The 27659-nt window shown below is 38.3% G+C and overlaps 1 protein-coding gene across 3 annotated transcripts in view; it reads right to left on the reverse strand.

The window, feature by feature from the left end:
• The window catches only part of FTO (FTO, alpha-ketoglutarate dependent dioxygenase), a 270893-nt gene that overhangs the window by 24246 nt on the left and 218988 nt on the right, over positions 1 to 27659 (reverse strand). Inside the window, exon 9 of one of the 3 annotated variants that reach the window (XM_026068860.1) lies at positions 6221 to 6316. The exons of the other annotated variants lie outside the window; for them this stretch is intronic. Within the exon in view, the coding sequence (XP_025924645.1) occupies positions 6241 to 6316 (76 nt within the window). The 3' untranslated portion in view covers positions 6221 to 6240. Of the gene's footprint in view, positions 1 to 6220; positions 6317 to 27659 lie in introns of those variants that run through there. 3 annotated transcript variants of the gene reach the window in all.

Consider the following 27659-nt stretch of genomic DNA (forward strand, 5'->3'; position numbering starts at 1 on the left):
ATATCACTATGGAGAGAAAAACCCTGGAGTGGGGAAGAAAGACCCTTAAAAAACACCCATATTCTTCATTCTCTTGCACCTGTCATAGAGTCGTATAAGTCTAACGTTCTGATATACACAGGTTTATCCGAGAAGAGAATGGGCCAAAAGGTATGTATACACAGATATATCAAACTAAAATTACAATTGATTTGTCATGTAATTTATGAAAAATATTCAAGATGAAAAAATTTAAGCAAACAGCAAGTTTATCTTTTCATTTACTCTGTTCTTCTTAAAGCATCCTAGAATCACCAAAATACAGGAGGTCACATTGAATCAAAGGACATCATCTGCTTGTTCAAAATGTCATTATGGAAGAATCAGGAAAAAGGAGCTGTATTACAAGTCACCTTTCCAGCTCTCACAAACAAACTATTAATGGAGAAAGTCAGTCCTTTACAGTGCATTACAGGACCAAGGTCACCTGGGAAACCATAAGGCCTCATTGGCTGCCCACAAGACCACAACAACTTGATTAGTCCCAATAACCTCCTGCCCTTGCTAAGGGACCGATGGAAAGTCAAGTTTTTCAGCGCACTGCTAACTTGGTGCTCATGCTTTTTAGATGAACAGTTCTACAAGCTAAAGTGTCTGAGAAGCATTTAGCTGAAGCGTAGAGTTTTCAATTACTCTGTCTCTACAATATTCATTATTAAGTTACCTATTGGAATTACCATGAGCATCATAATTATGTTGAAACTCACATTGTTTTCAGAAACAAAGAATCTCTAAACTCAAAGTTTATGTCAAGACTCATGACTGAAATAAAGAAGAATGTAACTTCTGCATAGTGGCTTTTAATTGTACTGGTTTTTTGGTTGTCATAAATGAGGGGATAGGAACATATCACCAGGAAGTAAGCTATCTTGGAAATAACTTATAACCAAATCTAACCACTTTGGAATACAAATAGACTAAAACTAAGTTTTCAACATGTGCCGAAATTACAATCCCTGTGTGTTTCTTCTATATAGAGTCTTTCATCATGTTCTCAAAAGACCACACAGTTCAACCTATTAGAACATATCCAACTCACTACAATAAACAAATTATACATATAAAATGAAACGTGGAAGAATGCAGTTTGGTTTCCTTTTACATCTTCAGTATTTTTGCATAATCAGCTACATTAGAGAGCTGGACAACCTTTTACTGCCTCAACTACAGGCTACATTAATCATCCATTTTGAGGGAATCTCATAAAACATAGTTACATAGAAAATGGAAGGAATAAATCCCTAGTTTGTAACCATTTTTTTCACTCATTATTTGGTTACAGATTCTATTTGTCACATCAACCCTACTGGTGAATGAACAGGACCAGGTTCTTTCTGCATCTGTCATAATCTCTCTGGAGATATTATGTTTGTTCTTGTGATTTTCCTCCTATGTTGGTTATGGTAAAAATATTGTTATTTTCACAGTTGAATTTCACAGATACAGGCACACTCAGTGAACATATTGGTGTGTTTTATTCTACTGTTTAAAAAAAACTTGCAAGAAAGAAGGAAATGCTGAATACTGGTGAAGGAACACAGACACCCTTTTATGGACTTTATGTGCTATTCCTGACTCTGTACTCAAATTACAGTACAACTTGGGGCACCACATTTAACTTTACATTGTTGTAATTTTCTGAGTTGTAAAGAAGAAATGATAGTTCTATACCAAAGGCAGATAAGAGGCTAAGTTACATTTATTTTTTTGGCTTTTTGTTCTTTCAAGCTGTCTCTGCTTTTATATGTTCAGCTAGATACACCACTAAAGATAACCAATCTGTGAGTTCGGACAATGAGTACCAATGAATACGAATAATCTTATATGAATATTGGTATATAAATACCAATAAGAAAGTATTTATGGATGCATAAATATGACTCTCTTAAAAGTTGAAAATTTATATTAATTTTTCATTTTATCAAAGGAAAAAAAAGGGTTTACCTTTCCTCTGTGAGACTAGTATAGACAAGAGTAATTTGAATAAACTGAATTTGCACTAACAGATGAAAAAGGAAAATTAGATGTTAGTTGTAAATACTGCATTTTAAAGAATTATAAAAGTTTTAATTATATACAAATAAGTGCATTTAATTCAACATTATCCTAAAACAGTGAAGAATGCAGGTATCTCTTCATATTGGTCAATTTTTAATTTTATTTCTTCAGATTAATAATTAGAATATGAATTTTCAAATAGGTACATATCTGCTCTTAACTTTATTAGGAATAACTTCACTTGATCTCACAAGATACTTTATTATTACTGTAGCTATAGAAAGTGCTCTTCTTTGATTAAGACCAGAATGATAGTCATACATACTATTCATTTTAATTCTCCACAAAGTAGAAATGAAGTAATACTTTTCTTTAATTGCAACCTCTATGCCTTTTTAGTAAGTTGTTGCATCTCCAAGAAGCTCCTTCTTGCCTTTTTTCTCCATAGCATTTGTTTTCAGTTGAGCAATTCTTTAAAACTGCCCACCTACCCTCAAATATACCAAATTCAGAATTAAGACTTCAGGTTGTAATGAAAACTATCAACTGTTTCAGTATATAGGATTTACCTACAAGTTCATTAGCAACTAGTGCGATATTTATTTAAGTACTTTATATGCCGTCATCCTGGCTCTGTCTGAACACCTCATACTTCCCTCGTGACGTCATTACACAGCTCTGATGAGTGGTGGGTAGTCATGAACTGAATTACCTCCTCCGATCTTTGTATGGTGCCGGGGCCTCTGCGCAAGCTTCCTTCCCATTAGACTACCACCGCTTCCCACTTCTCACTATTCAATTATCTTTCCTTTCTGTCTTCATTTGGCAACAACAGACCATGTACTTCCAAATCAGAATCCAACACTATAATGGATGCCACAGGCAAAGAAAAAATTAGGATGAAAAGCTAGAGAATACCAGGTGAACCTAGCACACCTCCAGAAGTTACAGAAAAGTAATTCTGTGATGGAATTAATTTAAAACACTTCCTTCAATATTCAGAAAGCTCCACATCACCTACTACCTCTTCACCCACTCCTTCAAGATGACAACTGGTTTCAGGACAGAAACAGAAGTGTTTTTAATCAGTACTCCTAATCTGATCTTTGCTATTCAGGAACCTGGCCCAAATACCAGAACCCTCAGTTTTGACCCCTCTATCTTTTCCTCGGAAATAAAAGTTATGACAAATGTATCTTTAAGATGTCCTCATCACTAATTTTAATTATCTTTATTTAGAGATACCTCACTACTTAGGAGCCTCTAGAATCCTTTGTCCTCTAGCGATTCAATGCCGTGAGGTGCCAAACATTGAGTTCTCGCATGTTCAAACGGGAGCTGACAGTGCTCAGCAGCTCTCCGGACTAGACGGTGGCCATTGCTCACAAAATGAACAACAGCCATACCTGGAAATTGTTAAGCGAGGTTCTAACAGCTCAGTTACCAGCTAGCACACACCCAGAGTCAGACAACAAAATGATGAAGACAAAGCAAGCATTGCATTTCAAAGCTATACTTATTTTAAATCATTTATATTGTTCCCACTTATCCACAATCTACTCTGACAGAATGAGCCTGGAAACACCAATCTGTTTATCAGAGCTACACACAGGCACAGTTTCTGCTCATAGCACGACGCAAAAAAAGTTTACAACAACAAGCTATTCAACTTAAATCCAAATATACCAGCCTAAAGTATTTCTGAGAATTTTTCAAGTCGCAATATTTTAAATATATGAATTTTTGTTTAATATTTGTCATTACACACTACAGTTGTATTAAAACAGTCTTATTTCTTCATCAGAAAATCTATGTGGAAGTGCAGTCATTCTACAGCTGGTATATGATTACATGTCAGAGCTGAACTTCTTGGGTAGATGTATGATCCAAGGCTCTCATACCAGTTTTACACTGCCTTAATCAAATTGATTTGGCCTTGACCTTTTACATCAGTTTTACACTGGCATAATTGAATTGACTGCAATGATTATTCTTACTTGCACCTAAATAAGGATTCAAGCCCACAGCATGCCATTTCATGACGCAAATATTTTATGCAAGGGTCCAAAACCCCCCCGTTCCTTGTACTTTCAGTTCTGTGTTCTCATGTGCATGTGCCTATACACAACCCCCCCCCCCAACAGTGGGGGGGTGACAAGAACTGATGTCACTTAATCTGGTTTTGGGGTCTTTTTTCTCCTGAGGAAGGGACATTTGGACTGTATAATGCAGCCAAATCAGACTACAGCTACTTGTAAGAAATTTCAAATAGTTATTCTTTGCTTTCAGGTACTGTAGCCACTAAAGCAATTTAACTTTAATTCCATCTGACTTCAACTGTGTTCAAATTAGAGTAAAAAGGAAGAAGACAACAAGCTGTAAATATGAAAAGAGACAGAAAATCATTGAGAATCATGCCTTTATGAATATTTGATGAAGAAAGGTTAGATCTACTGCTGGTAAATTACAAGAAATTATGTCCATCATGTGACTCTGTCAGCAAAGGTTAATACAAACGGGTTTGGATTTAGTTGAGATGACAACGAGGATTAAAAAAGATTTGTCCTGTCCTCGCTGCAATTAGTTTTTCTCCTATTATCAGTGTAACCGAGTTTATCGTTAGGATTATGGTAACAGAACTACTGCTCAATGAAATCATTTTGTTTTTCATAATACTGTGGCAGTTTTGCAATAAATTTTTCATCTCTACTAATCTAGCTCTTTACTGCGCATTTGCTGAAGCAGATACAATCATTAACCCCTTTCTCGCTGTGATCTGCCTCGTTTTGACTGACGGGAATTTGGGGGGAATTTGGGGCATCCCGGGGGCCCGTCCTGGCTGTGCCAAGGCTCGCACGCGCCCATAGGAAGGGCTCGTCACAGGGAGCACGGTGGGAGCTGCCGATTAGGCAGGATGTCACGCTGGGTAGCGTGAGGCCCTTTAGGCCAAACTAGAGATGACATCTGCTCCGGTCCACAGCGGCAGCTCTCCCACGCCAGACAGAAAGTGAGAAAGCTGGAGCTTGTTATTGCGTGCGCACGCACACCAACAGAAAGGAGAGAGGGGGCTTGGAAATCAGGCCCTTCCTCTCACATTGTCACCACTTCGAAACACAAACTAAAGTAGATTTAAAACTGAGTATTTTCCATAGTAAGCATTCATTCATAAAACAACTATCAGTGTGTCTATGTAAAAGAAACCAGAAACTTACGTGAAGTTAATTTTCTCCCACAAGGCACTGCACATTTTTACTTCTATGTACAAATTTTACATTTGAACTTCCTCCTTTTAATTGCTTTAAAAAGAATATTTTGCTATCCTAGAGCCCATACCCACTTTTGAGTTTGAATACATACTCATCAGAACACGTGTGGCAGAATTTTAATCCAGACTTTTTTTTTCATACAAAGATGAAAATAAAATTATTTTGGTGTAATCGCTTTTGATAAATACATAAATTAAAACTCCAGAAGCACCTAGTACATTAGCAGGGGTACAGAGCTGATGAATTGCTAGCAAGTGTTAAAAGTGACTGACAAACGACTAAYGGGAATCGGCATGCACGGCACAATCTGATTGCGAGCGGTCATACTTTGGTGGTGTCCACTGAGAGCTCCTTCTGCAGTTACATACACTTCTCCCACATTTAGAGCCACATGAAGGAAGGAAATTTAACACATCAGGGAGCTTGCTGGATTATCAAAACATCTAATCAATACCATTGACAATAATTCTGTCTAAAAGCACTGGGGCAACCCTAGGTAAGATACAGAAACAGCCATTCAGGACCTTTGCCAATATAATACCTTTGACCCAGCATTTCTACTCTATGCCCTAGAGACAGCTGAGTTTCCTTTCCCGAGCTCTTCCACCTAACTGCTTTCCAGCTGCCTAGTTCAATAAAATGCACCCTTCATAGTAGCTTTGACCCAGGTAAGGAAAAAAAACCCCAAACTCTCTAGTGCCACAGCCGCTGAGGCATAAGAAACCGAGATTCAGGTCATGCAGTTGCTACCCAGCTGTGGTCATCTTATCAGTTGCATAGATTGGACTTGTGTAAATCTCAGCAACATGCTCAACATTATGGGACTCAGTGGGATACAAATGGCTTCTTCATGTATCAGGCTTGCTCACAGAGATTTGAATTACCTGTGGAGCAACTTTGCTGCTGTCTGACATACACCTGGTGGTCCTGAAAGACATCACAACAAATTTCCACTCGCCGGATTTAATGCTCTAAAAAGCACCCAGATTTTATTGCTCAAATTGAAGTTAACTCTGAAAGACAGAAGACAGGGATGCATATGTCTCAGAATATCTCAGATAGCATTAGGGAAATCCAGCGCAATGGAAAAAACATTAAACTCTAGTATATGCGACATATCAAGTTTGATATTGTTCCTGTGTACTGGTAACGACCATCTATCTTAAAAAAAAAAAAAGAAAGAAAAAAAAGAAAAAAAAAAGCACCAGCCTATTCTGAAAAGAGACATCCCAAAGCACAAGTATAGTACACACGAGTCATGGATCAGTATATAAACTTTTAAACACGTGGCTGCTATAAAATATCAAAAAGGAGTACAACAAGGACAGTCATAGCTATTAGCTAAAATATGCACATATGCCCCAGAAAAAGAATCACATGTCACAGGGCAGGCAAAATGCTCTTGCCATGTTGACAGTGACTTGATTATGTGTTTAGCCGTAAGAGCAGGCAACCTGTGAGCAGGGCTCTTCCCTGCGCCACTGCGAGGCGATCCACGGAGCCCGGGTTACGGTGAGGACGTGTTCCACATTCCAGAGCCGTGTCAGGCGCCGAATTTCCTGACTTTTAAATAAAATGTCAATATTGCTTTTTGATTGCCCAAACTGTCACTTTTTCAAAGGCTACCAAATTACCCCCAGAGACACAGCCCTTAAGTTAAAGAATATGCTTTCTACTGTGATATCAAAGCCAAAAAGAAAAGCTGAGGCCTTCAGCTTTAAAGACAGTATAATGAGATCAGAGTGTCCGCTTGCAAAGAAATTAACTTATGGTTAATTAATGGAAGTAACCTTAAATAGTAGGCATATTGCCAACAAACAGGACACTATAACAAATGGGTAGCAAGTAACAGGCAGATTTTAAGAGGCTATTGCACAGCAGCCTGGAAGAGAAACTTGAGCAGGATATTGCTTGCAAATTTGATCTCAAATTCTTGGAATGATCAAGTAAGTCATATCTATTATAAAGTCTTCTACAAACTTCCCCCCACAGGCACCATGCAATTTTCTGTTCACTTTAGATAATGGATTTAATTAATTGTTGGTGAAACAACAGTTGTTACATAAGACTTGTAATAAAAAATCTGTGTGCAGTTACAGGAATTACCAGAAATAAAAAAACCTAAAGGTGCTCAGGTGCACTCATAATTTGCCCCATTTTATGTCAGTGGTATCTTTTGCCCACTGCTGTAAATCATATTAAGCACTCTCAGGACTCATTCAATATTATTGCTCCATCTTCTCTTCAGTTGGTGTAAGATCAAGCCCAAAAGGATGAGCTTCCAGAAGTCACTTAGCTGGTCTCTTTGACCTTCTAGCTCCCTGCTCTGGCCTCTGAATATGCTGGGTTTCATGTTCATACGCTTGCTTCTTTACCAACCTCTCACAGTTCCTTATTAGAGCTTTAATCACTCTCTGGTCAGCCCCAAAACTGTGCCTTAGTATTTCATTTTACAGGGTCACTCAACTTCCTTCACCATAAGTGCCGAGGCCTCAAACCAATTCAAAATAACAGGTTTTTAGTCTTTTTTTAATTCGTCTTGTATATCTCCAGCTTGTTTTAACTTGGTAATTGAAACAAAAAATTCTGAAAAGATAAAAGTGATAGGTAAACACGCATTATATTGTGGATTGTGGCTTACTTTCTTCCCTCATTACGTTATTATTAGTAATTAATGCTTCTAGATACCTAAACTAAATAATGTGATTATCATTGTGAACTGTTTGTAAACTTGTATGGGTCCTTCTGTTGCCTTATAAGATAGAATCATTTTATTTTTACTGATCTGGATAACATTTTTCTTGCCATTTTCACTTGCCTCTGTCTCCTTACAACAATAAAACCATTAGCTCTCTAAAAGCAGGTGGAGGTCATTTGTGTATGCTTTTTCAAAGCCCTGCCCTGATATGAAATGAGGCAGAGACTTTATTCATAGTGGACATGTTTTCTTAATAGGCTTCCTGATATTTCCTTAATATTTCTGCCAAATAGTAAGCAAGATTATACATTAGGATCAAAGATAGGATCCTATGGGCTGTAACAAAGTGTGAGAGGCTGTGATACTCTTTACTGTGTCCTTCCTTCTTTTTTTTTTCTAAATGACAACCCAATTTTAACCTTTTTGAATATGTTTTACATCTGCAAAGTATAGCTTTAAAAGTTTTCATATCTCCAGTTAAAATCTTCAAACAGAACTTATCCCTTGCTGCTTTTAATAATTCAGCAGAAACGTTTTCAACACCTGGTGCTTTGTTGTACCTGAGCACTTTCACTGCACCATGAAACTCTTGAAAATTTGCTCAGTTGTTTATAAAGTGGTGAAGTTTTGGTCACCTTTAATAATCTCACCGTTAGACAGCTCATTAAAGCATTATTTCCATCTTTCTGTAACTGCATTTTTATAATTAAGATTTTTGTCTTCATCCTTTTGCACTTTCTGTATGGTTTACAAATACTTAATCTCTTGCAGAGTATTTGTTACAAAATTATTTTTTCTGTCTGGCTGTATCTACTCAAGCAAGGTACACAAGTGATTAATTTGACATTTTCATGTTTCTCACCATGACACTGATTCTTGTTCTGAAGACTTACAATCATTGCTGCATGCTGGACCTTAGCTGCTACCCTGGTCTCCATCATGCTATTTTTTTGCTCTTCATTGTTGCAGTTGGTCTCTTTTACCTCTTTTTATCTCTCATTACCTACCACCCAGATTCTTTTTAATATTCACACAAATATTTTTCAAACTCTCAAAACCTGTTCTTAATTACTAGCTAATATTCTTGCCTATACTTCATCAAAGAGCTTATTCTGAGTCTGTTTTGTTCAGCACTTTACTGTCACTAAGGAAAAAGGACTAAAAAAATGACATACTTTGAGCTTATACAGATCAGACACCCTTGCTAAATTGATGGAATGATTGGAGAAGTGTTACATGCAAACATCACTGTCCTGCAAGAGATGAAATGGCTGGGAAACAGGTCACTGTCTTCAGAAATCTACTCTCCTTTATGGTGGCGGAGAGACTCCAAGGTGGGAAATGGTAAGAGACTCTATATAATGAGCAGTTATTAGCTTCAGAATCATCAGTGAACAAATTCACTATTTGGGAATAAAAGGAAAATGTCACAGCATCAAAATACACACTCAGGTGAAGAATGAGAAAATGAAATAAGGGATAAATTTAATGAAGAACTTAAATGGATACATGACAGTCTTCCAAAGCAGGATGTCCAAATTAACCTGTATGATGGTGGTGCTAATACAGAGTAAGAAATGATGTGGAAAAAAAACCAGTACCTAACCAGTAGTGATGATGCATAAAATGATTTCCATCAAATATATGGTATGCTTATAAAGAATGAAATACATCCACATTAAGAATATTCAACAGGTATGTATGTATATGCAAAAGAGGGTTAATATCGATCAGATTAACCACATACTCATCATCTCAAGACACCACAGTAATATCCATTACAGCAAAGAACTGGTGGATTAACTGCACTTCAGATTGCTATCTTCTAGGAAAGATGGCAACAACGTATATTTTCCACAACAAACAGCTAAACTGAACAGACAAGCTGCCTAGACCATTTACACCAATGCATTAAGATACCTGGTTGTGCTGCCTTCTAAAAACTCAGATTTCTTTTCTTCTTTAAAAGATACAGAAAACACAGAAAGATTTTTTGAAGGAAAAGTCAAGATGAAAATAAAATCACAACATTTTACTAAAGCATACTTAAGTATCTTATCAACTCCGCACCTCAAGATACCTATTAACTCAGTCCTGTAAAATTTTTCATACTTGGCTTCTGTTTCAACAAAGTCAATAAACATGCACTCATCTTCAGACACAGGTCTCAACAGAAATACTGATTCCCATAAAGCAGGAGCATAGCTATATAGTCTGCATAAGTAGGCCTGGAATGTTCAAAAAATGGGTGGGATGAAATACATATGTAATATTAACACAAACTTATACACAGAAAGATTCATGACTTCTTTTCTATAGAAAGAGGCTAGAAAGCTTTAGTTGCTGTCTGAAATCAATAAAATTACCCATCACAACAGAAGCTGCAAAGAATGTATATGTCATGACAAATGGGTTTTCCTGAAACAAAATGAAATCATTTCAATATGATCCAGTCAGGACAGTAATTTCAACTATGTGAAGGAATAGACAAAGCGCTATTCTTCAAATCAGTTGCCTTTATCAGTGGTGCCAGAAGAAGTCTAGAGTTTGATATCGTTGGGGGCTATATTAATCTCAAAATTTGTCATGCGTGGCTTTGTATTTGATAGTTCAAGAGAAAGTGGGCAATCATACATTGGTCTTCATGCACTCCCTCTAAACCATCTAATAGTAAACATAGTAAATCCAGTAATAGTAGACATAGTAAATCCAGTACCCCTTGAAATGGCACCAGCTGACAGTGAGCTTTCTCATATCAATCTTCTGTTAGCTTTAAGTGCTTAATTTTCTATGTAAATATACACTGGGCACTTCTGCAAAAGCATATACTACATGCCACATGCTATGAAAATTATTGAAGTTAACACGTGACTAAAACAACCAAGATCAGCAATGTTATACTATAACTGTTTCATATAACTAATGCCTATTTTAGGAAAAAAAATGTAATCCTTCATATTAAATAAACATGTTCAGAACTGGACCTAATAAAGCTCCTATCCCAAATCTGTGGACTGATGAATCTAGACTGATGCAAACTGAATATTGGCAGGCTGTTAGTAGTGATTATTGTAAGTGAACTCTTGCTGCAACCTACTGAGATGCAACGTAGAATTGCTATTATTTTAATCTTTCAGATATGAAAACTTTAAAGTGCTAGTTAAAACTTGGTGTGAGTATGGCTATACATCACTTTTATGTTCCTGTAAGACTAACGGCTTAATTGCATTTCACCTGCATAGTACCTAAGCAATACAGTGAACAACCAAATTTTTTGTGTGTGTGAGTGCAGGATCTGCCTTTCTGATACAGGTGCTTACAAACAAGCATTGCAGAAGAAAAGATCATCCCACGTTGAATCCCTGTTAAGTACTGGGTCAAACAGTGATGGTATCTCTAACATGCAGTGTACTGGGGAAACCTGTAGTATTCTTGCAAATGTAACTGAGCAGCTTTTCTATAGCTTCAAAAGTAGTAAGCTGAAGGCATTTGATATGATTTCTATATTTACATTTTATAGAGCCTTGTCAATACATAAAGAGGACATATAATTTTCACTGATGACAATAGAGGCTTATGATCTACAACTGAATGACCCCGAGTCAAGCGAGGAAGAAATGGATGGGGTGGAAAGCAAAGCGTACAGAGGGATGGGTACACGATGGGTACAGGTAAAGGAGTGAGTGCGCGCTCATTAAGTTTGCAGATGACATCAAATTGGGAGGGAACCAGTCGATACACTCGAAGGCACGGCTGCCACACAGAGCAGCTGGAGGAATGGGTCAACAGGAACCTCATTCAGCACAGACAAATGCTAAGCCCTGCACCTGGAACAAATAACAACACAGGCTGTGGACTGACTGGCTGAGGAGCAGCTCTGCTGAAAAGGAGCTGGTAGACAGCAAGCTGCACATGAGCCAGCAGTCTTTCTTGCAGCAAAGGCGGCCAACAGTATCCTGGGCTGTATTAATGAAAACATAGCCAGCAGATCAAGGGAAGTGATTATCCCCTCTACTCAGCATTTTTTTAATCACCTCTATATACTGTGTCCATTTTTGGGCCTTCCAATACAAGACTGATGCTGACAAATCACAGCAAGTTCAGCAGAGGGCCGCCAAGATGGTCGGAGGCTGGAGCACTTGCCCTGTGAGAAGACACTGAGGACATGGGCCTTGTTCAGTCTGGAGAAGAAACAGCTTTGTGGGGACCAGAAAGCAGCCTCCCAGTGTCTGAGGTGGTTAGCAAGAAAATGGAGTCAGGCTCTTCAGAGTGGTGCATAGTGGGAGGACAAGAGAGAACAGGCATAAATTGAAACAAGAGAGAGTGTGATTGGATATAAGAAAAAACTTTTCTCCCATGAGGACAGCCAAACAGTGGAACAGGTTGCCCAAAAAGTTGTGCAGTTTTCATCCTTGAAGGTTTTTGAATCTTGACTGGATAAAGCCCTGAGCAACCTTATCTGACCTCACAGATGACCCTGCTTTGAGCAGGAGATTGGACTAGAGACCTCCTTAGGTCCCTTCCAATCTAACTTTTCCTATCATCCTGTGAACTAAATTTTTTGACCTAGTATGATAAAAGATATTTGGAATGCAGATCATTTATCTCTTCTGGGTAATCTAGCATCTACTTCCATAATGATAGACAACTGGAACTTTCTTATGCTGCAGCTAAAAATGTTGACTTACTTCCAACTTCAGAAAGCAGGATGGGCAAGAAAGAAAGAAGAAACACCAAATCTTTATTGACATAAACCAAGACAGAGTGGCTTAAGGTTTCCCAAGTATTAACATCATAATTAGGAAACAGGAGTTTTTGTTCCAACTCTGGGGTTCTCACAACATCCTCCCTTAACAGGATCTCTTGGAATTTGTGACTACTTTAAGCACAAATTGTTCTTCCAAAGAGATGTTGACTTTTGTGGTCTATTAAGCAAGCAATACAAGATCATACAGTGACGCAAGTGCTTCAGGCTAAGCTGTAGATAAATCAGCTCCTTTTCTCCAGGGATTTTGTAAAAGTATAGACAAGACTAACAGTAAACTTCATTGTTTTAACAATAACTGTCCAGGAAACAAAGGCGATTCAGAGAAATTTGTTCATTGTTGCATTTTCAGGTGAAAGGACAACCGCCTAACTATAGAGAGATGGAGCAATTGCAAAGGGAAAAATACAAATAGTCCCATCTTTTGGGCTGAGTGGAAAATAACATGCCTTTGGATCCTCCTTAAAGAGTAAGTATGTCCCATTTACTCTCGCCTCCTGCTGGGGGAATCCTGGCGAAAGACTCAGAAAAATCTATGCTACTGTCTGTAGGAAAAAAGGGACAGAACCAGCATGTATGTACCAGCAGTCATAGTGATGGTTTTAGCCTGCTACAGCCTGCAAGAAATCCTAACAGGTACATATGTGGGCAAACAAAAGAAATTAAATAGAAATCTCCACAAGACAATGCTCTGTAGAGGAGAATAGCCACAGAAGTTTTTGTTTATTTACTTTTAGATTGTGCTATTGTGCACTTTTGTGGGGTTCCTCACTGGCATGGAATGAATTACCAAACTCTCTGCTGAGACCAAGTTCACCACTAATGCAAGCAGATACAAGCAAATAACAACAAAACCCTACTCATGCTAGCCAATGAAAATTCTGAGTCAATCTTATTTGCAGAAAAGTTTTCTACATCATTTTTTGGCTAACGTGCTAGATAAAAGCTTAGTCATAATTCAGACTGGAACTACACAAGGTAGGTAAGAAGTCAAGGAAGGGGTGCATATAAAGAATTTGCTTTAGGATCGTTCTACTCTGCAGTATCGCACATGAAAATCAACTTGGAAACTGCTAATATTGTGACAGCAGCTGAGGACTCAGCATACTTCCCAGGTACTTTTTCAGGTTCTTAGATACATTTTGCCTAACTAGATTCACTACCAGTTGTCCCCATCTATTAAGTTTAAGGCCGTTTCGTGTACATGCTTCCACTAGATAAACTTATCAAGAATTTTGCATGAAGCTTTAGTTTATTTTTGCCAAACATATTTTATGGGACAGCTTCCAGTCTGCAACACCTTGCATTAACATATACAGTGTTATTCTGCTGTCTATATTCAGGCAAGACTCCTATTCACTTTAATATACTGTTCAGTATTATATAGGAAGCATCTTCAGAATTAATCAATCTCAAAGGGTGAACAGCAAATTTTTAGAAAAATTATATTAATATACTGACAAGATTTACTCTATACATTTTCCAAAAATATTGTATCACCATTGTTTTCTTACCTAGACTTGATTTCAAAGAGTTCTTTTCTTTCCATTCAGATTTCAAAATACTCCAGACACCTGTGCCAGTTTCAGCAATTACAAGTGTTATTTTCTTCTAAAATAACCTATTTGTAACTGATACTACATAAAGATATATGAGTCCATATATTTATTTTATGAATGCAGTAAGTTCACCCTCCATAAAAGGCCAAGATGTCATGCTTTGTAAAACTGGTGAAACACATTAGCAAAGCTGTAGACTGGCAAAAACATTATGCACAGAAATTTCAACTTTAAAAATAAACCCTTTTCACTGGGAGCTCACACTCAGTTCAACAATTCAGGAAATTTTATTTGGAGATTTTAATTGTTCAACTGATCTCTGTCTAAATCTCAATCAAAATAGTAACATTGAGTATTTGACAGCTGCAATAAAACATGAGTAATGTGTGTGGAAGTTAGCTCTTGTAAGATCGAGAGGGGAAAGAAAGAATTTCTTTTAAAAGTCTTTGACAATTAAAAGTTTTTCTACAGAACAAAAATAACTCTGCTTATAATGCAACTTCCATGTTCCAGCTTCTATTTCTCCCAGCTCAAAGCACTTTATAACATTGGTCCAAATAGTTCATGCTTTATGCTTGCAAGCACTTTCATTAACTATTTATGTAGGTACAGAAAGCAAGATTTGGTCCACAATAAATAATAAATCTTCACTAGATTTAGCTGGGATCTTTTCAAAGAAATATGTTTTTCTCAGAAAATCCTAATTTCTTGAAACTGGAAAAGGTAGTGGAAAAGGTGAGTTTCAATTTATTAAACATTTCAAAGATATTTTGGAAAGATATTTCAAAATTGTAAAAAAACTCATTTTAACATATCAAAAACAAGTAACTTCATTTGGAAATTTCAGCTAAACGTATCTAAAAGACCCTCAAAACTCTAATGCATTTCATGAACACAAAATATTTCAACTAAGCTGTGCTAAAATATCTTTTGATTTGAAGGTTGCAGAAAGTTTTCAAGAATTTGACTTTTTGTCCTTACTGAAAATACTCAAAATGTTGACATTTTTTCTGGAGACTCACCTCTGTTTTTTATTTCAGGTGAATTTACTCAAGATTACAAAGGAATTTATTTTAGAAAAGTGAAAAACCAAAACAGTGTTTTCCAAGAACACACTCGGCTGTCTCATTCTTTGCTTCCATGAATAAACACTAACAAAGTCTAAATGCTAATCCAAAGGTGCAATTCAGCTCCTGTAAGCACTCCTGAGCTAGCCAGGATACTCCTAACAGTTTAGTTAAAGGTGAGCAGTATAAGTCTTTGGCCTTGGAAAAACAGGACTGCAATAAGCTGATCAACACTAGATAGCTATGCTATCTTCTATACATACCCAACTGCAGTTAATTTAAAGGCATCTAAGGTACAACCGTGCAAAGTGAGTTTAGAGTTCTGCATTGCAGTTTACAAATATTGAGTCCAATCAGCCCATCCTCAGATGAAATAATAAGAAGGGACACATGGAGCTTTTCTCCCATAATTTCAATTACTTCTAAAGAGTTGGACAAAACCCATTCTGGCTCAGTATTTGCTCTGTCCTCTAATCACAGTAAGTGCTCAGAACCTAAGCAAAGGAGCAGACTGATGCTAAGCAAAAAATGCAAGCTGGGCATGAAACAGAAAGAATATCATACAGATGCCAAGACTCTGGAATTGAGAAAGCCCTATCAAACTAAGGAGCAAAACCAACCAACCAAATCTGCTAAAACCTAGAGCAGTCTGCCTTCTTAGTCACTCAGCCTTCCACGGACCTGCAGGCAAGCATTCCTGTTCCTGCTCTGACTCCCACCAAATACACAGTTCAGTCCTAGGTCTGTTCTGAGATCAACCCTTCCGGGATATTACCAGACACCTGAGACATTCCCAGGATCTGCCACAACAGCAACCCCAAAGCAATGTAGCCAATGTGGTTAAACAAACAGAATTCACCATTTTGGAAGAGAATAGATTTAAAAAAAAAAAAAAAAAAGGAGAGATTCCTGCAACAAGGTAGTCCTTTCTACCCTGTCTGTCACAATTCCAGAATTTACCTAGCAACTTATCTTCTATGATACATATCACATATTTATATCATAAATATTACAATTACTCATGTTAGCAAACAGGAGAAGCTTCTATTTGCACATAAACAGATCATAAGAAAAACAAAAATGTTGTGTGATATGCTCTGAGAGCTGGATTAAAGAACAAAAACTTAAAGAATTTTCCTTTGCGATTTAATTCTAGTATTTATGCAGTTACAAATAACCTGAGGCATTAAAAATCGCCATGCTAAGGTAGCATAAAGGCTGAGTCAGGACTTAATGCTGCCATCAAAGAGCCTGAACAGTAATCAGAAGGCAGCCATTTGTCCTTTGGATGTTGTTTCGGTACTAGCTCATTTAACAGGGTGCAGGGAACCCAACAAAATCAGTCTCTCTGCCAAGGTAAAGTTGAGGGTTTGGCTTAAATTAACAACGCATGCCAGCAGATATATAAACTTAACTAAACACAAAAGTCTCAATTGAGCTAGAATTTTAAAACAGCCCAACTGGAGAAGTTTTCATTTTATATAAAAAAGGGTGGAAAAAAGTAGTGATTTTGTCATGGGGGGAGTTTCTGAGACCTCCCTTCACAATGGCAACAAAGGCCCGCTGGCATTCACTGCGAGACCACCCACAGTACATACAGTATATTGGAAAAGTCAAGAAAGAGCTGCATGTGAAAATAAAGAATATATGCCCTATTTCCTACGAAACACTTCAACATGGCATGCATAATGTTTTAAAATTTTCCACTGCAATATTGGCAGTTACTCTGGACCAGTCTGGATTGTCACTCAAATGCCAGAACAGAAGGAGAAAAAGCAGGGCTAGGTTTTTTCCTTTGCTCTAAACTTCTCCTACCCATACTTCTCCTGTCAGTCACCACCTCTCTCTTGCCTCTAGTGGTAGCCCCTCCGAATCTGAGAGGCGGCAGGAGCACGGCTAAGACCACGACTCAGCCTGCTGAGGGGTGGGCTAGCAGAAGGGGACATTACAACTGCGTGACCTGGCAGCAGATGGTCCCCACAGGTCTGAGGAGTCAGATTCTCACTCCCCGCCCTGAAACCCATTTCTTGAATTGTAAAATAAGGTCCTACATGCCGTGCTGCCCTCGCACTGGTGTAAGAAAGGGACTTTGCTCTAAGAAAAAGACAACAAAGCTGATAAACAAGAGCACATGCAGCGGCACAAACGTAGCCAGACAGCCCAACTCTTCAGTGGTCTGAATGTTGTTGACTGAATTATTTTCCCGAGGAAAATCTTCAGAGTAGCAGTGGTGTGATGCTTTTATCAGATATTCACATATATTAATACTAGGTCATGCAGCAAACTCCCCAAGCTGAGACTGCAAAGTACAAATACACTTCAGCACATTAAAAAAAAAAATAAAAAAAAAATCCTCTTTTGCCTTATTTTCCAGTATGGAAAAAAACAAAATACAAAAGCGTGGAAATGAAATATGCAGGTCGTCTGTGTTAATTTGCTGCTCTGACTTGAAACCTCTAGATTTTAACATACAAATGCAAAGCACAACTTTCTAATATACCCTGGTAAGCAGCTGCTTTATGAAAAACTGGAAGAAAACCTTTATGCTTGGTCACACCACCAGCAGGAGACAACTGGCTTTTCTCATGTAATACAGGGAATTGCAGCCAGTACTTCATTAAAGCACAAGACACTTTGGCAGACATGGATGCTGAACATTGCTTACTGTTCACATCTGTGGGTAAATGACAGCAGGCTGAAACTGTTGCCTTCCACTAAAGAGCAAGTACATGATCCAGTGCAGTTAATCAATAAGATAATGGAATGAATCAATAGCAAAGATTTTTAGGAGGTCTTAATTAAACAAACACTTGCAGATACAAATGATGTCTTCAATCTATTGATGGTACCAGGGTGAGGGGTTAAACATGAACAAAACCATCAACTTTCTTTACCAGCATGTATTTCTCCAAAGTACTACACAGCTTTTTGGCCTCTGCATTGGCCTATCACTGCATCCCCATTCATTTTTACCACCATGTTACACAGGGAAATTATCCCAGAATAAAGCAAAACAATTAAATACTGAACAATTCAAGATGTGATGACACACCAAAGTCGCTGCTATCCACTGTTATTTCTTCTCGGTGAAAGGGGCGACTACCTAGCCATAAGTCCTAATGAAGTTGGTTTCCAGCTGCGAGGGGTACAATTAGAATAATTAAAGAACACCTAAATTGATGGACTCCATTAATGCAGGAGAAATCTCCAGTGGGCCTTCTGCACAAACATGGTAAGTCAATATTTTTGATTCCCCCAATGTTTCTGTGCTAGGCACTGTTTTAAAGAGACATCAATCTGTGATGTCAGCATTTATCTAATGAACCTTCAAAAATCAATGTCAGGATGGCCTGCTACACGTATGCATCCAATTTGTCTGTTCTCCAAGGAATACTAGATAAAACAAAAACATTATAAGAGCAGTAAAAACTGACTGTGACCACTGTACCTGACCTTGAAAATGTTAATGGAAGGGCAGAAACGTGACCTGGTGAAAGGCATAGCCACACAGGAGGAGGAAGTGTTCCGAAGAGCAAAGAAATGGGGAGGCTCAGTCTAAGGCCTTCTAAAAGGGCCTTCGTCAGCCATCCGGTGCAATGACAATATAAACAAGTCGTTGTTCCTTTTCAAATGGCTATAATCAGGACTATTAAGGTTAACAAGATTACCCTATTTATTAATACAATTCCTGTGACCGTTGCCAGTCCCCACAGCATTTTCCTTGGCAGAACGCACGGCTACGCCCGGCAGCCAGCGCGTTCGGGTCCCCTTGCCGTTTTTAGGAAGGAGAGCCATTTAGCTGCGCTGGAGCTGCAGATACTTTCAGTTGTTTTCTTGTTAGGGTTTAGACTTATCTTTGCTCTTGCATCCACAAGCTTCCCTGAAACTGATGTTTTGACACCACATCAGAGAGACAGCGAGGCCTAAGTTAGCTTCTCTCCCTCGCTTGTTGGAATAATAACCTGGTCTCCGGAGCGGCTGCGAGGTAGGGCTGCCTCCGGCTTGCAGCCAGAGGTGACAGGCACTCGCGAGCGGAGGGGCTGTCTTGTAATCCTCCTCTTTATTCACAGCCCCTCCGTCTCTCCCCTCTGTTCAGGGTATTTACTCGTCGGCACCGTGTAAACAGCGCGGCGTGCCGTAGGCAGCTCCGAGGTGCGTGGCGCGGGCGAGCGCGTGGTGGCAGGCTGCCTGCCCACCTGCGTGGAGAGGCTGCCGGCAGGCCCGGGCGCCGTGCGCCGTCACAGCGCCCCGCGCGCCCCTGGCTCGGCCCCAGCCCTGCCGACACCCTGAGCGCTCCAGTTTAAAATGCTACTTTCCAAATATTGAGTCGACTTACGAAAAGTTTACCCTCTCTTATCAAAACACAAAGTAGCAGAAAGCATGGAATTTAACTCCTTTCATAAAGTTTGCGTCTCTCGGTGCTGCACGTGACGGGTTAGAGTGAATTCAGGGGTTTTTCCATATAAAAATTACACAGAAAGGTTTCCTTAAATGTGTATATTCTATAGCAACTAGGACAGCAGTGACAAACAGGAGAGCTTCTGAAGAACACTAAGGTCTCACAACATGTACACTAACATTTCACAAGGACTTTGTTCCCTTCGCCTGCCTGTTGTAGAAGTGCTGCTGATTCGTTGTTATCCGCAGTTAACACTGTGGGGCCAACTTTTCTGTTTGATGCAATCACATGAGGACTGAATGCGATTGCTGATATTTTGGCAAATGTAGCTGGGTTTTGTATTTTAATACTAACAATGTTCAACTCAGCTCCTTTTGGGAAAACTAATTCCCCATAGAACAAAGTTGCCCCTCCACATAAACATACACTCTTGCGTGTTTATGAAATATTCTGACTTTTTTAGTTTCCTTAAAGCAAAGTGGAATTTTCAAAATTGCCCAAGTGCTTCTGGTGGAAAACCTCATTAACTTTCCTAGGGTTTAGGTATTTAATTTACTACTTCTCTTTTTAGGCAAAATGCAGCTCAGTTTTTGAAAACAAGTATGTACATTAATTTGAAAAACTATTATTCAGTTCTCCAAAGAGAAACTACTGGGATATTCTCCATAGATATCAAGTTCAATAACCAGTACGGTAACACAGCATTTGCTGCGCAAAATGCATCATCAATCAAATAAGTAATAATTTAGCAGTTATCTCATAATTTAGTGGCACAAGAGAGGCCTTTTTCCTATACTTTACAGCACCTACTCTACTCTGATCTTTCCTAAGGTTATGTAAACTGAGTATAAAGAATATGGCCTACCGCTGTTGTATAAAAAAAAAAATAAAACCTAACTGACAGAAGCCAAAACACATTTATACATTTTATACATGTTCTACTGGTTAACATTACTAGGTGATATAATAGGCTTCTGCTTCCTGCTTGGGTATTTCCTGGTGCAAATATTCTAACTTTACATTCAAAGTTTTCATTGTCTGGGGAGGACGCATTCTGTACACCTGAAGAGATGCATTTCCATGGGCGTTTTGGTCAGTAAACTTATTCATAAAAAATATCAGTGGAAAGGCCAAAAGGGACTTGAACATAACCAAAGTGAAATCACCTATTCTTCACGGAAATGTTTACAGAAGATATTTTTCAGTATTCACCCATCTCTAGCAATCGTTCAAGATGAAATTTGCCCCAACGGCCTCATTTTGCAAACAGTGGGACATGCAGGCAACAAAATAACAGGCTTTTAAAGGTTTTGTGAACCTAAACCTGAACAACTCCATATCTTGTTCAAAAATAGGTCACCACTGACAGTATAGCATCCCTAGTATTTTGCTGGAATATTCATTAATGGCTCAGAATGCCTGCAAGAAATAATTAACTATTCTTTAGGAAGTATCAAGATACTCCTTCCGCATCTCAAGAACTGACTGGTCTAAATCTTACTCAAGAGATCTGTGTAAAGCAAATCTAGACCTAAAATATTAAGCTGTTTCAATTTTATATATGTGATTCATATTCTTATTGGAACGGTTGAACTGAAACTCTAGCTAGACACAGCATGTGTGCTATGATCTTTGGAAACATGTTATAAATGCAATCTAAAATCAATAACAAGAAACAATTACAGTATCTGAATACCATTTGGGTGAAATAAGCTGATGATAGTGATGCAACAAGGAGATGTATGTCAATACTTGCAACAAAGTATTCTACAGCATTTGCACAAAGAGGGGTTGAGTAAATATCAATAAAGCAACTCCTATTACAAACAGTAAAATGATAAAATCAATACTATGAAATAAAAAGTTAGCACCGTGGATGAACTCTGTTATCTAGACAGTACTGTGGTCTGAACTTAGGAACTTGCCTAAGTTCCTGGTCCCTGTGTATCAGTCAAGGAACAAACAGTGGCTGAATTTGTAGTGTTCCGATTTAAAGAAACCAAAGTATACAACAAATGGCAAGCAAACATTGAACCACAGAAATTCATACAAAAAATTATTTATGCCCTACAGCAGGAGGATCACGTATCTGCTGCACCTGCTAGTCCTGTGCACTGTCAAGAATCCATCCAACAGCCCACAACAGGCTGCAAGCTGCCAGCACTGTCTGGCTAATGAGAAGACTCTGAAGGATTTCACATTCGTCTGTAAAAAGGATAAATTAAGAAGAAACAACCCATTCTTGCCAATTCATATGAAAAGATAAAATCTCAGTAAATTCTTAAAAAAAAACAAAAAAAACCCCCAAAAACCAAAATGGGCAACACAGTGAGTGACAGCCCATCTGCAAGATTCTGTCTGTAGCTCTGACCCGCATTTAAACACAGGGCTGTTTAGCCTTTTGAGCACCTCAAGTTGGTTCTGTTGTTTGCATTTCATAGAAACTACTTTTGAAAGTAAACAAGAACCTTTAGTGAATTATTTAGCATACAAATAAACCAGCAAAGAAGGCTAAGTAGGCCAATATGAACTAACTGGATTGAAATATTCATCTGTAAATAACTTTTCAATCTGCTGCTTTCACGTACAAATACTACATGGAACATTAGACACAACTAGCTTCTAGGGATATTTAGGCTCACTGGAGAGCAATTTTTATGTCTACTGGCATCTGTGGGTAGTGATATGGACTGACTGTTAATACAACCAACATAAAATTTATGTGAACACTCACTGCAATAGCAACACACTGTCAGACAGCTGGTGGTTGATGCGTAGCACATGCGGATTTTATATGCACTGTGTAAACTAACCTTTGCAATAAAGATTTAGCAGGTTTATTAGTTTAGGAAATCGCTATAATTAAGGATAATTCATAATGGCCGCTTATCCACTCTATAGCAATACCTGGCTTAATTTAGACTCCGTTTCTTTGAGCCATAAATAAGTGTGCTGATATCTTCTGCACAGATGTGGCATTCAACCTGTTCAAGTTGGTTGAGTTTTGCTTGCGCTTTAATCAAAAGAATTAGTAGATAAGCCCATAAACTGCAGTTTACTTGAAATAAATTAGCAAAAAATGCAGATTGTAAGTTCTGAAACTCTACTAAGTAGTTGCTTTTTGGGGGGAGGAGGTAGAACACAGAGATTTTTCACAAAAAAAGGAACACTATATGGTTATAGACCTGACATAAGCTAGAATACTACATTTGCATAATTAATGACGGGAAGAAGATCTGTCTGTGATATGTGTGTGTATTATTTATAGACTACTGTGTCTGTAATTGAGGGTTTGACCTCTGTGAGTACTTCTAGTAATACTGTGACTTTGCTCCTCTCTTGTACAACCCAAGAAGTCTCTGCAGAAGAATATGCACAGCGTCCTGTTACTTCAACTCCTATTAGTAACTCCTGTGAAACAACCCCCTGTGTCCACACTGTTTATTCAGTGGAAAGCACATTATCAGATTTTCAGCCACCCCGGGTTCTCAGAGGCTGGAAACATTGTGGGCCTCTTTAACCAAACACCCACACAACCAGCTTCCTTTCCATTCCCTCCCCTTGGCAATAACACTGTAAAATGCATATAAATCAGTGTAAGAGGGGCAGGCCACTAAACGATGGCCTCCATATTTTATATTGGATGAAGCAGGTAAGAGGCACTGGAAGCTGCATCTGAGTCCCACTGCACATAGGATTAGTGGCAGTAAAACCGATTTGATTGGTGTTGTGAGAATAACTTGGTAAGAAAGTATAGCACGTCTAAAAGTAATTTTGCCTATGTCACTATATCTGCCATTGATCACAGATCTGGTTAAAGCTGAGTGCTTCCCATACACTCCCTTCCCCTTCTCCAGGACTCCCTGTTCTCCCCCTCATCTAAGGAACTCTAATTAAAGACCAATATTTCTCACAGAAATTCCACTTTGGCATCCCATGATAAGGGCCATGTCTGCTCCTCACACACATACACTCTTTACCTACACCTGCCTGCTTCCCACAGAGTAGTGCCCTCAACTGGAGTAGTTCTCTAGTAAAGAGTACAGTATATGGTGTACTGCTCTACAGATGTGGAAGAAGCAGAATAATTAAACTATTCAATTATTAGAGGAAAATATCATAAATTAATTGTCCTACGTTTTCCCTACACATCTGCTTACGGTCACTGTTGGCAAGGGATACTCAGCTAGATGGATCCATATACCCACTTTGCATATATGTACATGTGCCTGTGTACAGAAATTTGCGGAACAAATGATCAACTGCTGTAAATTGCAATGACAACACATTTTAAGTTGCTATCATCCTGATGCAGAAATGCTTGGCTTATTGATTGAATAGTATCATATCTGGACATAACACCATGATAAGTAGTGGTTCTTGATGGACATTCTTAGTAGAAACTTTCCATAGATAACCACTATACAGTACTAGTTATGAACTACTATCACAAAGGCCTACAATAAATGCCATAAAAAATCAGCTGTTTTTATGAAAATATCTACCATATTTGCCACTTGTGATCCTGCTAGGACTTTCTATAGACAATGATTAGGGACATACCAGCTAAGAGATTATGACCTGAGGTCTCTATCATAAAATATTTGATAGATGGCTGATGCAACAGCTTGAAATATCAAATGATTGCAAGTTTGGAAGTAAATATAATCCAGATTTTTCTGATTCCAAATTATGATCCTTCCCTTTCTCTGGAAGAACTATGGATCAGAATGCCCAGAAAAAAACTGGGATATCCAGCTTGGCAGATGACTAAGTATAACAGCTCAAGGCATTATTTCCACATGTATAATCTATAAAGACCAAAGTCTAGAGTGTTATGGAAAACTATCTAGTCTTGTGAGTCTCCTACCACAAAATTACTAGTATATTGTATTTTTAGGGGGAGAATCTACATTTTTTCCATTCAGATTTTGCAGTAACCTCAAATAAGACTGTAAAATTATATAAATTGACATAGTGGCATGGAAGTCAGTGGAACAAAGTAAATATTCACTAGTTGGGATCAAGTCAGGTGGAGAAGTTCTTCTCCTGAACTGTACTCTGTTTTCCCAACTCCCTGACTTGCACTTTGCCTGGAGAATGTGTACCAGACAAAGCATTGAATCTACGAGCTTAGTAAGGGTCTTCTTTAAAAAGGAGAAAGTATACTGTTTTATTAAAAGAAAATACAAAAAACCTGAAAGAAATCTGCTTGCAATCACCACAAATAGATGCATGATAATCTTAGTTAACAAAGGCAGGTAGATTTTTTAACATACATACTCAATTTCAGGTTATCTAAAGCTATCACTTTCAAGCTAGTGATGGCAAATCACCACATCATTCCATTCATTTCCACTGGAATCTAAAGGGGAATTTATCATGAGATTTATACTTCATTGATTAAAAAAAAGAACCTTGGCTAAATAAAATACTAATTCTGTAGGCTACAAAATAGTACTGCACCTCAGATTGCAGAAGTAAGTTAAGTCAGACTGTGACTTTAGCTTTGCATCATCAAACACTCAAGCTACAAATACTAGTTTTGAATGAAAAACATTTACCAGCACAATATGTAGGGTTAACTAAGGTCAATTGAAGAACACCACCCCTAAAGTCTTTAAAAAGTTTCTACTATGTCATTGTGCACAAAGAAAGCATACATTTCAAAACAGAAGGCATTTGTAATTAATGATGTTGGTATTGCGTATCATGCATATATTTTGAATACGCCTATATTACACATCAAGCAAGGAGACAAAGACTGACATAACTTCAGAATTTTTTCTTGGGAAAGATATGGACATATAAATGGAAAAAATTCGGAACTCCTAGGCAAAACAAACAGCATCTGAAGAAATATGTGAGCATTAGAAACACAGATGTCCCATTATGAGTTTTCTGAAGTATATTACAAAATGTTTCTAATATAATTCTGTAGCTAACACATGAAATATATGAACGATTATGTTCAATTGTTTCATGAGTGTATGGAAGAGAGGATAAAAATATAAAATATTCCTTCCAATTCCCCTTGCAAATCTATGAAGCACAAGCTTTAGCACTATTCGGTGCACAAGAACTGCCATCATTATGTACCTTCTAGGTGAGAGGCACTACAAAGGGAGAAGGAAAAGAGGAAACAAACATTTTTATTTGTATTTCTAAAGGTGACAGGGAATAACTGCATTTTTTCTCCCCAACTCAGAGCCAAGATTAGAATGGAAATGGGAGAGATGAGCTCCAGAGCAAGAAGTTTTGCTGTCAATGCAAGACAACTTTTGGCAGGATCCTCTTGCTCTCTGGGTTCCAACTAATATGTGTTGAATGAGATAAAAGCTCTCCCATTAGCATTCAGTTCAACCAACAAGATCAACTGAGTATAGGAGAGAATTGCATTGCCAGTGGCATATTGCACAGAGCTGAGTGAAAACACAAATCTCCACGCCACAGGAAATTTTGAAATTTCCATTGCTTTTTTTATATATATTGTTTTTTTGTTTAATCAAATGATGTCCAAATAATTTAAAATTGCAATGTTCACTTTGATTTGTAGAACTGGGCTGAAACATTTGGTTTCTAGTCAGTAAACTATGGAACTGTACTCCTTCCGGTAACACATACCTTGATGGGAATTGTGGCAGGTGAGCCTGAAGTCCCAGTTCACACTGTGGTCAATGTCCTGCGCTGAGACTACACCTCCTATAAGTTATTCAGTCATTTAACTCCTATAGGCCATTATATGTTTTTATCATAGAAAGTCTAAAATACATCACAGAAGTAGTATGGATTTGGATGCGGAACAAACAGAACAAAATGGGAATTCAATCTACAACTTCCATGAGACAATTTCAAATCACACAAAATTAAAAGTTTTGGAAAAATCAAAAACCTGGACTCTTATACTTCAGATCAAAATCACACCAAATTAAACAGATTTTGTTTTAATAAAACTGAGATATTTTCCATGAAAGCTTTAGCTTTGTAAAAACTGAAATTTTCAGTGAAAAATCATTTCACTTACATTTTGAGTAGCTCAAATAATGTTAGCAAAAATATGATTAAATGGGAAGAGAGTGAGACACTGCTTCGCTAATTCTTATAATTTTATAATAAAATTCACAGTATTTGCTGCATCTTTCTCAAATAAGAAATTCTTGGAGTTGCAGCAACACATAAAACTTAAACTTTGTTTTAAAAAGGCTTTACCGTTCAAGATTGCAAAGGAAATATGAAACCTGCTCAAAAATAAAAGCTGAAAAAACATCATAAACCATCTTTTAGAATCTAAAAACGTCTGTTACTCATGACACTATTTTGCTGTTGTCTCAGAAAGGTTTGCGTTGCTTAAGGTATAAAATAGGTTTCAAAGTCTCTTTTTCAGGGTCTGCTCTGTGCTTCAAGCAAGCTATGACAGTGGAGAAGCTAACTACGCATTTGCTACGTAGAGTTTGCAATTGCTGGTGCTGGTGAGCAGTGAATCTTACCGGGCAGAAGCTGATGCCACGGCTTGCGATGAGCGGGACTGGCATGAGCTGGCCAGGTCGCCCCTCCCAAGGCCGCATCCTTGAGGGCACGCACACGCCTAGGCCCCACGGAAAGGAAACGTCTGCGCCGCAGCTTGGGAGGAGGGCAGCTGGAGGAGCAGGTCATGCAGGGAGGCCAAATATCCCCCAGCAGCCTACCTGGCGGGGGTCACGGAGAGACTGTGCCCAGCACCATGCCAAAGCGGCCACGACTGAAAAGCAGGTCAGCAGAGCACCAAATTCCTGCGCAGAGGCAGTGCAGGTGCAGAGGCGGCTGCAGGTGCAGAGGCAGTGCAGGTGCAGAGGCGGCTGCAGGTGCAGAGGCGGCTGCAGGTGCAGAGG

The sequence above is a fragment of the Apteryx rowi genome, unplaced genomic scaffold (assembly GCF_003343035.1).
Source record: "Apteryx rowi isolate R43461 unplaced genomic scaffold, aptRow1 scaffold_28, whole genome shotgun sequence".
In the NCBI taxonomy this organism is placed as follows: domain Eukaryota; kingdom Metazoa; phylum Chordata; class Aves; order Apterygiformes; family Apterygidae; genus Apteryx; species Apteryx rowi.